The sequence below is a fragment of the Acartia tonsa genome, chromosome 2 (genome assembly GCF_053477335.1).
Source record: "Acartia tonsa isolate MP-2025a chromosome 2, ASM5347733v1, whole genome shotgun sequence".
Lineage (NCBI taxonomy): Eukaryota > Metazoa > Arthropoda > Copepoda > Calanoida > Acartiidae > Acartia > Acartia tonsa.
The window spans coordinates 16302394-16318059 of NC_137261.1; the positions used below are offsets into that span (position 1 = coordinate 16302394).

At 30.8% G+C, this 15666-nt stretch overlaps 1 protein-coding gene across 1 annotated transcript in view; it reads right to left on the reverse strand.

Annotated features, from left to right (window-relative positions):
* LOC145305701 (uncharacterized) overlaps window positions 1-15666 on the reverse strand; it is a 62192-nt gene that overhangs the window by 13773 nt on the left and 32753 nt on the right. Inside the window, exons 3-9 of the mRNA XM_080147424.1 lie at window positions 13706-13852; window positions 12870-12976; window positions 11716-11777; window positions 2771-2863; window positions 2161-2297; window positions 1329-1417; window positions 169-258 (exon numbers count right to left, since the gene is read on the reverse strand). Of these exons, the coding sequence (XP_080003550.1) occupies window positions 169-258; window positions 1329-1417; window positions 2161-2297; window positions 2771-2863; window positions 11716-11777; window positions 12870-12976; window positions 13706-13852 (725 nt within the window). The remainder of the gene's footprint in view (window positions 1-168; window positions 259-1328; window positions 1418-2160; window positions 2298-2770; window positions 2864-11715; window positions 11778-12869; window positions 12977-13705; window positions 13853-15666) is intronic.

Below are 15666 nucleotides of genomic sequence, written 5' to 3' on the forward strand. Positions count from 1 at the left end.
AAATATATTTATATCCTTAGTGTCTCCATTACATTTTAATATTGGAAAAAGTTGGATATAATACGATGCCATACATAATTTTTCATTATGGCTGAGAACCGGTTCTAATGCACCGGATATTAATCGGTTTCTAAGCTATACTGGAAACAATATCAAACATTTACTAACCTCCATGAGATGTCTATCATATTGATTCCTCCTGAAGACATGGCTCTTGAACTCTGGCTTTTGGTCGTCTTCCTCGCACTGATTCTCAACCTTAAAACACATTATACAACACTGGGACTTGGTAACTTTAACGGTTTATATCAGGAATAAGGTAAAGCCAACTAGGGAAATACATATAAAATAAAGTTTGGAGGGCAGATAAAAAGGTCGTCAATTTTGCTATGTGTAGCCGTCCAACTACAGCAGAAAATCACGTATAGATTTAGTGTTTTTTTTCTATTTAATTTCGTTGTTGGTATAGACTGGGTTAATAGTCAATTAACGATCTATGATCATTTAGTTTAAAGGACAAATGTGTTTACAAGAGGACCAACAAGGAATAGTTTTAATGAAAAGATGAAAACAAGATATAAATACTAAATTATCTAGATTTAGAGAATTTTGTTTTTTAATAGTTATGATTTTGTTGTAAAATATCTGTATCATTTCAGGGATATAAAATGAAAAGACAATGACCAAAAATTTATATACATCCCCAATCAAGATACACTAAATTACTCCTTTGGTCTATTACAATTAGGAACTGTAACGTTTGAAAACTCACCTTAATGAACCAACCAATTAAAACTCAAAAAGTCTCCAAAGTTGTTTAGTCAACGAATAAGAAAATTGTAATATAAAACTTTGGGGACGACTGTTTTAAAATATATCCTAATGTCCCCTCCCTCCCTGGTGTCATTTAGTTAAAGTTTTGTACTTTTGTTCTATTTAACAAAGATTCGAAACAAATTATTTAACATTGATTTATTTTGAATTCGCCATAATATTGAACACCTTAAAATTTTAGACTCTTTATAAAACAACTTTTTTTGCAAATGAAAGAATTATGTTGTTGAAAACAAATTTTTTGTAGATGAATTATTGTTTATTAAAAAATAAACTGAGGACTCAGTACATTAGCTTTAGGAATAAACAAAATAAACTAAAAAATTATCTCCTAGATATAAATATAACAAGGGTGATAATATTCATTAAGGCCAAGCTGCAGAAAAAAAATTGCCTAACCTAGTCAAAAGCTACTGTTACAATACGACGAAACGCCCCTTAAGAGCCGCTGTCATGAATCTGTAAAGGCTACATATTAAAAAACAGTCTTTTACCTTCATTTCATTTTTCTTCATGACTTTGACAATAGAGCTGAAAAAAGTGACCCAACTGTCTTTCACTTCGGGGCGCCATTTCTTCTTATCTATACAAATCATGATTAATATTCATTGAATTGATTAATTAATTTTTGCCTATAATTCCCTATTTTATATCAATATTAGTGGCTGCGCCCCTAAAATCTATGGGCTTTTTATTAATTCATAGGGATAAGTAATGGCAAAAAAGTAGCCTAAAACCATACCCAGACTTATAAATATAAATAAAAAAGCATAAAACCATCCTTCGCTACAGACAAAAAAGCTTACTACATTATATATATACATATTAGGATAAATTTCCGTACATTAACTATTAATCATTACTAAATATGTATACTCCGTCAAAAGGTGTATTGTGTGGCAGGGGGTAACTCAAAAACGGCCTTTCAGGTAATACGTTGGGGATTGATTTCGTGTTTTTTTTCTTGCCAAAATATAAATTTTATGAGACTAACCAAATCCTATTATTCACGTATCAAGTCTTTTATATTAGATTGACTTAAATGAATGATTAAAAAAATCTTTCCAAAGACATCACTACTAGATTCGATGAATCATGTACCTTACAATATACAAACAATCAAACATCTTTCCTATTGAAATGAATATTTTCTAAAACACTAGTGGTTGCGCCTTGGCATGTAGGAAATTCGTATTCAAAGAAGAAGTTATGGGGAGAAAACAGCCTAAATTAATACCAAAACTTGAAGATTTCCTTAAATTGAGAGCTTAATCAGTTCAGTAGTTCTTGAGAACTTGAAAAAACCTTACTATATAACAGGATTACCTAAAAGAATAGGCCTCATGACCTTGCAGAACACCTTTCCAAAAACATCCATACTAGAGGCATCCACTCCAGCCTTGCGATGCTTGTCGCTAAGATCATCAAAAAACTTCTCCAGATATTCAGTGTCATCAATATTGCTAAAAAATGGTAAGGTTAATAAGGTTATATTAATCATGCCCTTAAGTAATAAAGTGGACATTTTTTAGGCAATTCATTTAGTAATTGGTGCTGTCTAACTGATTTTTTTGTTAAAGAACTTATTTAATTTTAAAGTTAAGTTATACATATTTTCTTCTTAGTAAATTGTTAGTACCTATTTAATGCTTTTTAAATTTAAATTTAAGTTAAGTTTAAATGTTTTACCTATAAAGAATTTATCATATACTTATGTTGTTGTTTTTTTCCAGATAAGAATAAGATTAATAATGAGTATATTTTACTTGAAATACTTGAAAAAAGTTAAATTAGTGTAAACCTTAATAGAGAAAATTTTTGACTTATAATACACCCCTTGATATTTCACTTTGAAAACTTAAGCTGAACCCCAAACAAACACAGTTAATTTAATCATAAAATTTATAGTGAAACTTTGATTATAAAATGTTGAGACCTGATAATTTTCTTGATAGCAGCCAGCACATATAGTCCATGTTTGTACAAGTCTTCATTAACTCGGATCTCCGAGGCAAGACCGGTTGCTTGTCTGAAGAAAATATTAGTTTATAATTAAGCATCATTCGAATTATATAAAATGGTGAACCAAACTTGGAATTGTACATATTTATTAAGTAGGTTAGCAAAAGTGGCTAGGTTGATATATATTGGCTACTAATTAGAGTAAAACACTAGAGGGAGAAAGGGTTAAATAACTGTATCTCTCCATCGATCGCAACTATCTTGTGCAACCTTTCTATTGGGTCATTGAAAATCAACTAATGGTGTCGCTTTTATTAACAGTAGCAGAAAATAATTTAGAAGCAGACGAAGAAGGTCGTTGAAAAAGGAACGGTGGTAGTTGTCTTATATACATCTACATCTGTTGGCTTCTATATAACTATAGTTTGAATGAAATTCCACTGGAAAAGGGGGAGGGGGGGGGGTAAAGGGGCCTTTACCAACGAATTAAGGGGCGCCCTAAAATTTTAAAGTACATTAAATTACCCCACCCTACCCCCGGAAAATATTTAAACTCCTCATTTAAACGTCCTTCTGCGTATAGGTTTCTATTCTAACCTTTCTGAATAATAAATAAATAATAATAAATGAAAGATGTTATGGTCATTTGCAGCCAAATACATATATAATATGTTTGGTAAAAGTGAAATATTATTTAATCAGTTACTTTGTTGTAATTGCTGCGATACTTATGAACAAAATAACTTTTAAATTCGGGTATTAAATATATATTTCCTTAATTCACCTCTAAACAGTTTTGTATATATTTTCGTTTTAATTAAGTAAATGTTTATTTACTCGCGTGCAGAGTAAATTATCATTGATGTTTTTTTAAACAAGGACATTTACATTTACATTTACAAATCTATTTTAAATAACAATAAGGAAAAATAACAGGAAGGCGGGGGACTATGGGCTGTTAATTACACTTGTCAACATAAGTTTTTAATAATGTTTTCTTATTCGTTGGCTTAACAACTTTTAACGACTTTTGGTTAGTTGATTTTATTAAGTGTTCAAACGTTTCAACCAATCATTGTAATCTACATTGCAATTTTGTGTATCGTTATTGGAGATTTACATCAATTTATCGGCCATTGTCTTATCTCTTTAGATCTCTGCTTTAATAAATCTTTTAGAAATGAAACATATTCTGTATATGTAATATTAATAAGAAGAGATGAAAAAAGCAAATTTTCTTGAATAAGCAATTGATAATAGTTTTAGAATAAGTCGGTAGGACATATGCTGACTATAGAGTATATGCGCTACTATAAAAGAACAGAATATAGCTTATTTAAATCCCGCTAGTTTATAAACAAACCTCACATATTTAAAGAAATATTTATTTTTCTTACAGGGAAGATGACGATAGAAAAAAACTAATTGCCTTTTAAATTGTTAACACCTTTCAATTTAAAGTTTTGAATTTGCTATTAGAGTTATATCGAAAAGCTCAGTAATGAGGCTCTTTATATTGCCTACAAAAAAATTGACGTTATACACTACAAATAAACAATAATAGGCCAATTCACAGACTAAATTACCAATGGCAGGCCAGTATAAGTTTTAATTTACTAATGGTAGGCCAGTATGACGTCATTTCTATAGGCACTATAAAAATCTTCCTCAGCTACTCTATGACTGAGGTACATTCATTAAACTGCGAACAAAATTTTCATAATATGGCTACTTCTTTGTGTATTTGAAGGAAAAAATCTTAGAACTAACAAGAGGAAACAACAAAGTCATCAATATATTTATGATAACTGCCTAAAAGGGGGACAGAGGAAAGTGTCATGTGTGACGTTATGAAATGCGTCTAAAAACGAAGGTTGAGGAGAAATGGGAAAGGAAACCCCTAAAAAAGAGATGGAATATAAAAGTATTTTTATGACGTCACACATGACACTTTCCGCTGTCCCCTAAAGGGTTAAAAGCACCCTATGGGTTATATGTACATAACTGTCCTTGTACCTAATAATCAGTCTGTGTGCCTAACTAAAATTAACAATAAGATATTTTGCCATTGTCTACACTAACAAAAGTTTAACAAATGAATATATTTTCAAACAATTCATAAATCAAGCCCAAGGTACAGAGAAAACATAGTGCTATTTTCAAAAAATCCTTTTTAAAAGCAAGGCTTTTCTCTAATTAGGGCCGTCAGTCCGTCCCTACGCACTTACATCTGGAATGGTTAGCTCTTTTTGTTAATTAAGACAAGTTAGAATTGTCCCATCAATTTTAGACTTTGCATGATGATTTCTATAATACTTAGGTAAAATTTAGAAAGTTAAGTAACTCAATATTCCGTACTTTCATTTAAAACATGTTGATTTGAAACTTTAAAAAAAAATATTTGATGTAATTGTTCTATTGATCTGATTTTTAAATTACTGATTCCTATTACAACAACGTTAGAAGCGAATCATCTCTATAATCAAGTCATAAAAATGTAAGTATGTCCTTAAACAATATCCTGTTTTTAGCAGTTTTGCATCAAATTTACTTACATTTTTGTATAGACTTATGCATAAATATTCTGCTTATTTTTTCTGACACTCTACAAGTGTTGATGCTCGCTAGTCCTTCCATTTCAGAGCTTCTCTTTTATGGATGTTGTCATCCCTGTTTATCAAGTTGTTTGGAAGGCAAACCGTCATAACTGAGCATATTTAAGAAATTCCTATTGCTGCTTTATAAAACAAGTGACTATAAAAGTAAGGATAAGAAGATTATATAGTCCTTAGTTATATTTTATTTTTAGAAAAAGGTTGAAGTTAGCTGGACCCAGAAAAGCATTTTGACTTTTTAACAATGCTCTTTGATCTATGGACAAACATCTAAACACTGCCTCTTACTAAGTAAAGGTAACACAATAATGTTTTTGTTTACTTATGACTGCCTTACTCCTGGTTAAGATAAACATCAATATCGACGCAGCAGCAGATCATTGAGTATTGAGGCGGTCAAAATCATTCATTCTTCTTTTTAAATCTCTTTCTTTCAACAAAATTGCAAAAATTGCCTTATTCATTGTCTAGTTCAGGACTTTAGCGAGGTGCAGACAATACAACAAACGCTTTAGTTAAGTCAAACTACATGTAAATGTTACCAGAGAGGGGATAATGGGTTTTTTATTACACTAGTCCCCAAAGTTTTATAATGACGTTTTTTTTATTCGTTGGCTTAACAACTTTGGGGACTTTAGTGAATTTATTAGGTTGGTTAATTGATTTCAGTTTTCAAACGTTTTAACCATCAATAATTATCTGCAGAAAGAGTAATTTTGTGTATCATCATTGGGGATGAACATCAACTTAACGGCCATTGTCTTATTTTTATATTTCCTATATTTTTATTCGCCAATTTATTAAACTTTTAATATTTTTTTTGTCTTTTTGCATAAATGCTGACTTTAGCACAATTATAGTGCACAAAAAAGTGGGCCTAATTTTTAAGGCAATGGAAACAAACAAAAGTCAAGGTATAAAAGGATAGGATATAATATACAGATCTTGGGTCATTGTAAGAAAACGAAGTTGCGGGTTTCGTCGCTTTTTCACAGTAGTCTTTGAAAGGTTATTTTGGGTTAGGTTAGGTAAGTGTTAGGATTGCCCCGCAGGGTTAGAAAATTGACCCTGCATGGTTACAGGATGCATCTTGCTGTAGTCAGATTACTGTTTCTTTTTAGCAATACTATTTTTCCTTTTGATTGTCCTAGTATTTTTAATAAATGCTTAATATATTATGACTTTAAACATCAGTTGTTTTTTTATAGAGAATTCAATTTTAACTCTAAATATTATTCCGAAACGTAATATCTTTACGCTTGAAAAAAGTCTTAAATTTCTGTAGGGCCGAAGCAAAGCTCATGGAAAACAATAAGATTTGCAATTTTTTAGGGTTGTCGTGGATATTGATGCTGTGAGTATTGGTGCAAAAAATATGACGTAACAAAAAAAATTAGTCAATTAGAGGCCACTATAAATTTTACCATTGGTCAATAACGGCCTCTCATTGGCTAATTTTTTTTGTTACGTCATATTTTTTGCACCAATACTCACAGCATCGTGGATATTCTCATAGCATGTCTTGATATTTTATGTCATTAAGATTTTGTAGTACCCTACCAATCAAAGATACTTCAAAAAAGAAAAGAAAAAAAAATCCTGTCTAAAAATAGTCTAAAATACCATATATCAAGTTTTTTTAAAATTTCATATTTTAAATAAAGATCTTTTTAGTCCATGAAAATTCCTTCTTTCATACATGTAAATTAATTTTTGTTATCCTTATACTAAAGTAACAGGATGTCTGTGTGTCTGTGTATCTGTGTGTCTGTACCGAAGGATCTCGCTAACCGCTGAACCGATTGGGTTCTCCTTAACAGGGTAGATTGTCATATATCCCGGGAAGGTTTTTAACTATTTTGGGGGAGGATACCACCACCCTCCCAAAAGAAATCACAATAAAATCGAAAAAAAATTGAAATATTTCTGCCGCATAGTGTCGCTAGCATAGTCTTGCTAGCGTAGTCGCGCTGCGTAGACGCATGAATTTAACAATTGATAACATAGACAAGTTATTTCTCAAATTAGATATTTAGAATAAAAAAAAATTTAAAGACCACTAGAGGCCTCTAGGGGCGTAGCCGCTAGTGTATTATAAAGACATACATAAATTAACCAAATAGCCTAAAACCACCCTAAAGCATTTATAAATTATTATTAGAAAGCATATCTCAATCGCAACATACATTTTCGAGATCTTTAGCTACATACAAAACAAACCTTGCTACGTTATATTATGAAAAATACAAAATAACAATTTCAACTTTCAAAAGAAACTTCTAGATTTTATTTCTGACCCATCCCAAATATTTGCAAAATTAATCTTGCGGCGTAGAGAAGTAAACAAGGATGACAACATCCATAAGTAGCGAAGCATAAACAATTAAATAAGAATTAACAGACTGACGGTCAAAGTAAATTACATACTGGATGCTCAGAACAACGGGAAATTTAATTTTGATATTTTTAACTGCAAAAATTTAAAAAAAACGGACCATAAACACCAAAAATATGAAGAAAAATGTGAAAAATATAAAAATAGCCAAAAACCTGCAAAAAGGCAGTCTGACCGCCATTGATGTGTTCTTGAAACGAAAGGAAATTTAATTTTGATATCTATAACTGAAAAACTTTGGAAATTGGGCCATAAACACCAAAGGTATGGAGAAAAATGTGAAAAATACAAAAATAGCCTAAAACCTGCTTAAAGGCAGTCTGACCATCATAGTTGTTTTCTTGAAACGACAGGAAATTTAATTTTAATTCTATAACTAAAAAAATTTTGGAAATCGGACCATAAACACCAAAGATATGGAGAAAAATGTGAAAAATACAAAAATAGCCTAAAACCTGCTAAAAAGCGGTCCTATCGCCATTGATGTTTTATAGTTAATTGTGCTCCTTGATAATGGAAATGTTCAGCCTTTTATCTTTTATAGGAGCCGAGAAAATCACGTTTCCCCCAAAATAAGACGGACAGACGGACATACGGACAGACGGACATACGGACAGACGGACATTTCAAATTATAGAGTAGCTTCGCTACTAAAAAAATATTCTGTTCACACAAAACTTATAACATTGTCATTTTTAAAATTAGATTTGGTAATTCAATATTCTTTAATTACAATCAACTTATATAAAGAAGTAATGTTTTTGTCTGAAGCTTAAGAGCTTAATAATTGCTGTTTTAAATTTTAAGAGGAACTTTGTAAATGTCTAAGTGTGGTTTTAAGCTATTTCCCAGGACTTCACGCCCTCTCTAGGTTCAAACTAAGCAACTAATTATATTGAAATCTGTATTTTTTTCTGTTTATCTGTATTTACGTTCAATACAATCTCCAGTCGCTTGATAATTTTCAGATCCAAGTTTAATTTAACGGGGAAAGGGAGGTACCTAACCATCACCAAGGTAAAAGTAACAATACTAATCTCCCCACCCCCAAAATTAAAAAAAATAAAAACCTAAATGCACTGGGTCCTATTTTTTATTTATTAAAGATATACAATTGATATTTTTAAAATTTGTAGATTTAATATTTCTTAAAATCTATAATATGTTAGCGAAAACTTATACAAATAATTTTAATAACTCATTTTCATTATAAAACGAAGATAGATACCAAATTTAAATGATTTTTATCAACATTTCTGACTTATATACTAAGAAATGGTTTAATTTGAATGTTTTGTATTAAAAGTCAAAATAAAATATTTTAAAGTAAGATATCTTTGATAATTTGTTATTTTACTTAAAATATTTAGTAAGTAACTACTTCCATTAAAATTATAAATTCTAATTCTAAAATATTGAATATAGAAGAAATAAACTTGTGCATATGTTGTTAAATTTAAAAATATTGTTGTATGCTTATAAGCTGACAAAAGCTGTACTCTTGACAGCTAGCTGTGACGTAAGCACAACAGTCAATAGACATATGCTCAACAATCACTATACAGAAAGTGTTTTGCTGTAATTGGCAAACTAAATAAGATAAATATTTCCTTCATCATTTGGCAATTTTAATATTTTCTTTTCGTTGTTTGTTACTAGCGGCTTTGTCTCAAGTCATAAATAATAAAATTATATTAAAATGTTTAGAATGCCTAAGGGGCTCATAACATATGACAGGGGAGAATTTTTTAATTTTTAATTTTTTGTAGCATAAAATCTTTTCTCGTATTAATTAGAAACCGAGTAATATCCGGAGGATTAGAACCGGTTCTCAGGCATGCAAAAAATTATGTCTAGCACATTATTATATCCTGTTTTCTACGAATATAAAAATGTACAATCATAAAATTTAAACATGTTATTTAGCCCGTGCCTTCGGCATCTCGGGGCTAGAAACTGGTTTTAATCTTATAATTGTAAATTTTATATCCGCAGAAAGCTGTTTATATTATAATGCGAGAAATTACTATTAAAGAACCAGGATGAGGGGTTTTTAGAAGCTAAACAGAACATCCTTTTACCCAACAAATTTTCTGAATATTCTACAAAAACTCTAATGGCATCTCAGTTGCTTTATGAGAAATTTAAAGCTCTAAAATGTGTAAAATTTATGGGGATAGAAAAGGTACAAAGTATTATTACCTGACACATAATATGTGACAGGGAAGGAGGAGACATTGGGCTGTTTATTACTCTAGTCCTCAAAAGTTTTATAATAACGTTTTATAAGTAGTTGGCTTACCAACATTGTAGACTGATTGGTTGATTCATTTAGTTTCCAAACGTTTCAACAACTAGTTGTAATCTACGGAAGTGGTAATTTTGTGTATCATCATTGGGGATGTACGTTAATTAATCGGCCATTGTCTTGTCCCTCTAGATCCCTTAATATGTGAGCACTAGTCATTTTAAAATCCTCCAAGATTTTAGGACATTTATCAAATTTTTTGATTTAATATGGGCAAATTTCATGTAGTATTAAATAAATATACGTCCATCTGTCTTTCTATCATATTTCCATAACTTTGTAATTGGTTTTAAACATATAAATGACTATAGATTTCTAAAATGTAGATTTTAAAATTGTCCAATTAATTTATGCATTATAAGTTTGTAATATCCCCTTTACGAATTGATATAACATTGTAATTGAAAGCAAATATTTAAATTAATATTAAGATTTCTAATAAGGATTTCTAATCGGACCATAAACACCAAAGATATGAGGAAAAATGGGAAAAATATAAAAATAGCCAAAAACTTGCAAATAGGCAGTCTGACCGCCATTGATGTTCTCTTGAAAAGACAGGAAATTTAATTTTGATACCTATAACTGAAAAAATTTTGGAAATCGGACCATAAACACCAATAGTATGGATAAAAATGTAAAAAATACAAAAAGAGCCTAAAACCTGCTTAAAGGCAGTCTGACCGTCATAGTTTTTTCATGAAATGACAGGAAATTTTATTTTAATATATAAAACTGAATAAAAAAATTGAAATTGGATCATAAACACCAAAGTTATGGAATGGGAATGTTGTCAAAAAAATTCAGCCTTTTGTCTTTTATAGGAGCCGAGAAAATCACGTTTCCCCCAAACTAAGACCGACGGACAGACGGACATTTCAAATTATAGAGTAGCTTTCCGCGAATATAAAATTTAATCTTATGATTGTATATTTTTTATTCGTAGAAAACTGAATATAATACTAGAAATAGTTTTTTCGTATTGATGAGAACCGGTTCTTATCCACCTGATTCGAATGAATACTAGAAAAAGTTATTATAAGCTAAAAATAAAAATTTAAGTGAGCGTATTTTGTGTTAGTTTGACTAAAGTAAAACGTTTGACAAAAAAATTAAAAATTTCAAAGAAGTCTAAAAGAGAAATAATAATGAAGTAAACGGTCTAACATACAAGAGACAAGCCTAACGTAAATCATGATGTACAAGGTTATTGAAAATTATTTATAAAAAGGTAAAATAAATGATAATTCTGATTAATTTAAGTAAAACCAAGGGATAGAAAGGGATAATACAACAGCCGATAAATTGATTTATATCCCCAATGATGATGTTCAAAATTACCCCTTCTGCAGATTTCAATTAGTTGTTGAATAAACTTATTAAAATTCAATAAAAGTCCCTAAAGTTGGTAAGCCAACGAATAAGATTACTTTATTATATATATAACGTCGGGGACTAGAGTAAAAAACAGCCCAATGTCCCCTCACTCCCATGTGACACCCTTGTCTATGCCAAAATTAACTACTTCTTCAAGAAGACTTTCATAAATTATAATTTCCTAATTTATGCACTAAAAATATATAAAAATATGGAATAGTTACCTGAAAGTTGATTTGATTTCTTCATGATGGTTCAATATATCAAGAAAAAACTCTACTCCAACCTAGAAAATAATTTTTGGATCATGCAAAGAAAACAAAGTAGTGGGTTTAATCGTATTTTTATAGTAGCTTTTGATAGGTTATATGGTTATAGCTCCCCCCAGGTGCTAGAAAAAGGAGAAAGGCTACTGTGAAACTACGACGTAACCCACTACTTTGTTCTCTTTCAATCATCCTATTTTTTAAAAAGTGTAATATAACAAAATAAATATTATCATAAGAAAATAGCAACAATACTCTATAGGTCTTGTAAATAACATTAACGATAACCAAAAAGCTAAGTTATTGAACAACAAATATTAGCAAACGTTTCAAACAATTATGAATGGTGTAAACCAGCTGTACGGACAGACCTAGTTTAAATGTAGCTGCATATCTAAAAAAAACTTATTTTATGACTGAGGCAAAAGATATTTTAAAATAGTTTAGATAACATTGTAAGTGATGCAAATGTTAGGCATTAAAAGTAATTTAAGTCAAGGAGGGAAGGAACATTGAGCTGTTTATTACACTAGTCCCCAAAGTTTTGTAATACTGTTTTCGTATTCGTTGGCTTGGGAACTTTGGGGACTTTTATTTAATTTTGATTTGTTACTTCATTAGGCTTAGTTTCCAAACGTTTTAACAATTGATTGTAATCTACAGAAGGGGTAATTAGGTGTATCATTATTGTTGATGTACATCAATTTATAGGCCATTGTCTTATTCCTTTAGATCCCCGAATTTAAGTAGATATTTTTTATAGTAATTTTTATATTTTTTATAATATCCTCTTTTGTTTTTATATTTGGAAAAGGAATATACAAATCACGGATAATTTATAGCTGCTATACCAGGGATCTAAAGGGATAAGACAATGGCCGATAAATTTATGTAGATTCTCTAAGTTAACACAAAAAATTACCCCTTCTGTAGATTGCAATTATCAGTTGAAACTTTTGGACACTAAATAAACTAACCAATTAAAAAGTTTCCAACGTTTTTAAGTCATCAAATAAGAAAACTTTATTATGAAACTTTGAGGACAAGTGTAATTAACGGCACATTGTCCCCTCTCTCTTTGAAAACATATAGATTTAAATTATAAATATTACCTTAGAAACATTATCTTCTAGAACACACCAAGATTCTCTGAGATTGGCAACATCTGATGTGGACAGATGGAGATAGTCCATATACCCGGGCAATTTAGCATTTTTACCTGGGTAGTAATAATAATATAATAATAATCTGATGTGGACAGATGGAGATACCCAAATACCCGGGTTATTTTGTATTTTTAACTGGGTAGTAATAATAATATAATAATAATCTGATGTGGACAGATCGAGATAGTCCATATACCCGGGCAATTTTGCATTTTTACCTGGGTAGTAATAATATTATGATAATAATCTGATGTGGACAGATAGAGATAGTCCATATACCCGGGCAATTTTGCATTTTCACCTGGGTAATAATAATATAATAATAATCTGATGTGGACAGATGGAGATAGTCCATATATACATATACCCAGGGTATAATAATCAAAATATTTTTATAGGCACAGATAATTTTGTTTATTACTTTTACAGAATGACTAAGTAAAGCAATTCAATCAATTCAAGTGTAATAATAATCTTTTTCGATTTACAGAACATCTTAGACAATTCTATGAAATTGCTCTTGGCCAGTAATACTGATAACAAGTACTGTTTATCACAGAAGTAAACACACAAACTAAACACGTAGAGAAGCAGTGAATTTGTTATCTTAAAACATAGTTTAGATTTGTTGCGCTACTTGTATGTTTATAATTCACAAAAAATCCTTCACAGTTTAATAAATAGTCACTTTTTCAGCAATATAAGCACTTTTATGTACACCACTTTTATTAATTTTAAGTAGTAAATCACCAAATTAGTAAACAAACAAACAAAAAACTAACCAACATAGCTACGAAGGCTCTGATACATCGTCGACTCAGTTTCAGGTTTATGGGGTGCGCCTCTTTGCCTCAGGTTGACCGGACGCAAACTGTTGACATGTGAGAAGTCTGTTGAAGTGTTACTAGTAGAGCCAGGGTAACTTGCTCCCTAAACACGGAAACCCCGTGCCGCGGCGTCGCGCGCGCACGGAGAACAATCAGGCTTCAGTTTGTGTGTGTGTGTGTGTGTGTGTGTGTGTGTGTGTGTGTGTGTGTGTGTGTGTACGTTTATTTGTCTTTAACAGTTCTTGATGTTTACACATTTAGACATAAATTTTCATGTAGCATACTCTCAGAAGATATACAAAATAATATGCTGTCTGTATGGTGCAAAATATCCCCAAAATGGTTGGTTAAAACTAGTTTTATTTTTTTTTATTTGATTGGGACTTTTTATGACAATAAAAAACTATTGAATGTCATTAAATACTATAAGTCAGTCAGAGTCATATATATTTTTATTTCATATTATAATTTTCGCTATTGTTGAGAGTTTTTCAACTCGACAACCCCCCCCCCCCCCCCTCCACCCTCCGACTGTTCAAGTTTTTATCTAAAATTTGAACTTTTTTGTATGTACACTAGCTTGTATGCGATGAGCCGTCTTGAAAACGCGTTTTTGTGCCATTCTTAGCGCATTGTTTTATTATTTTTGCAAAATCAAATATATTCTAATTAGATTTAATTGTCTTTAAAATTTGAAAATTAAAAAAAAATCAAAAATTAGTAAATCCTACTTGAAAGTGGGATGTTTATCTATTTATTTGTCTGTCTTGTTTTACTATAAAAATAATCGGTTGAAAAGTTTGGACACTACTAGCATGGAACTATCCAATAACAATTTGATTCCAGTACCCAAAGTTTAGTAAATAATATAAGTAATACATCTTTGAGTACCAGTTTAGGTTCCAGGACAAACGCAGGAGTGTTAAATATTATTTTTTTTATTGAATATTTATATACCGATTCGGTTAGGTTAAGATATGAATGAACAAATAAGCCCCCCGCAGGGGTTAGGCACTTAAAAAACCCTATAAGATGGTCTAAAATAGGTTAGGTTAGGTTAAGTGTCCACTCCGACGTTTGGGACTCCTGCGTTTGCCGTAGGACCCCATTTTAATTTAAAATGTAATTTAATGTCTTTTTTCTTCCTGTCATTACGGCAAAATAATAAAACAAGGATGACAACATCCATAACAGCGAAGCTCTTAAATCTAAAGGACGGACAAACCAACAAGAACTATTGTAGAGTTTAACTACTTGATAAGCGGAATATTAATTTTCAAGTCTAAACGAAAATGTACACAAATTAGTTGCAAAATTGCGTAAATCCTTATACTAAAGTAACAGGATGTTTGTTTGTGTGTCTGTACCGAAGGATCTCGCTAACCGCTGAACCGATCGGGTTCTCCTTAACAGGGTAGATTCTCATGGGTTCTGGGAAGGTTTATAACTATTTTGGGGGAGGGTATAACCACCCTCCCAAGTAAAATGACAAAAAAAATCGAAAATTTTAAAATATACGGGAGACTTTAACGTAACATAAAGTGAATCGTAACATAAAGAAGTAACGTAAAGACTTTAACAAACAAAAACATCTAAAGTGCCACTAGAGGCCTCTAGAGGCGTAGCCGCTAGTATTATAATATTGTACCTAGTTGTCCTAAGAATCATTGTTTTAAAATTCATATGAAAAGGATAATTATATCTTTTTATTTTATAAAAGAAAATTGTCAAAAGTTAATCATCTTGTTACAGACTTTCAGATAGAAATTATAAAGTTGTTACGCTTTCTAAATCGTACAAAACTATTATAGGAATCTATATGCAAAGTTTGAAATCGATAGGACAATTCTAAACTAACGGACTTACTGACGGACTAACCCTAATTATAGAAAAGCTTCGCTTTTAATAAGTACAGC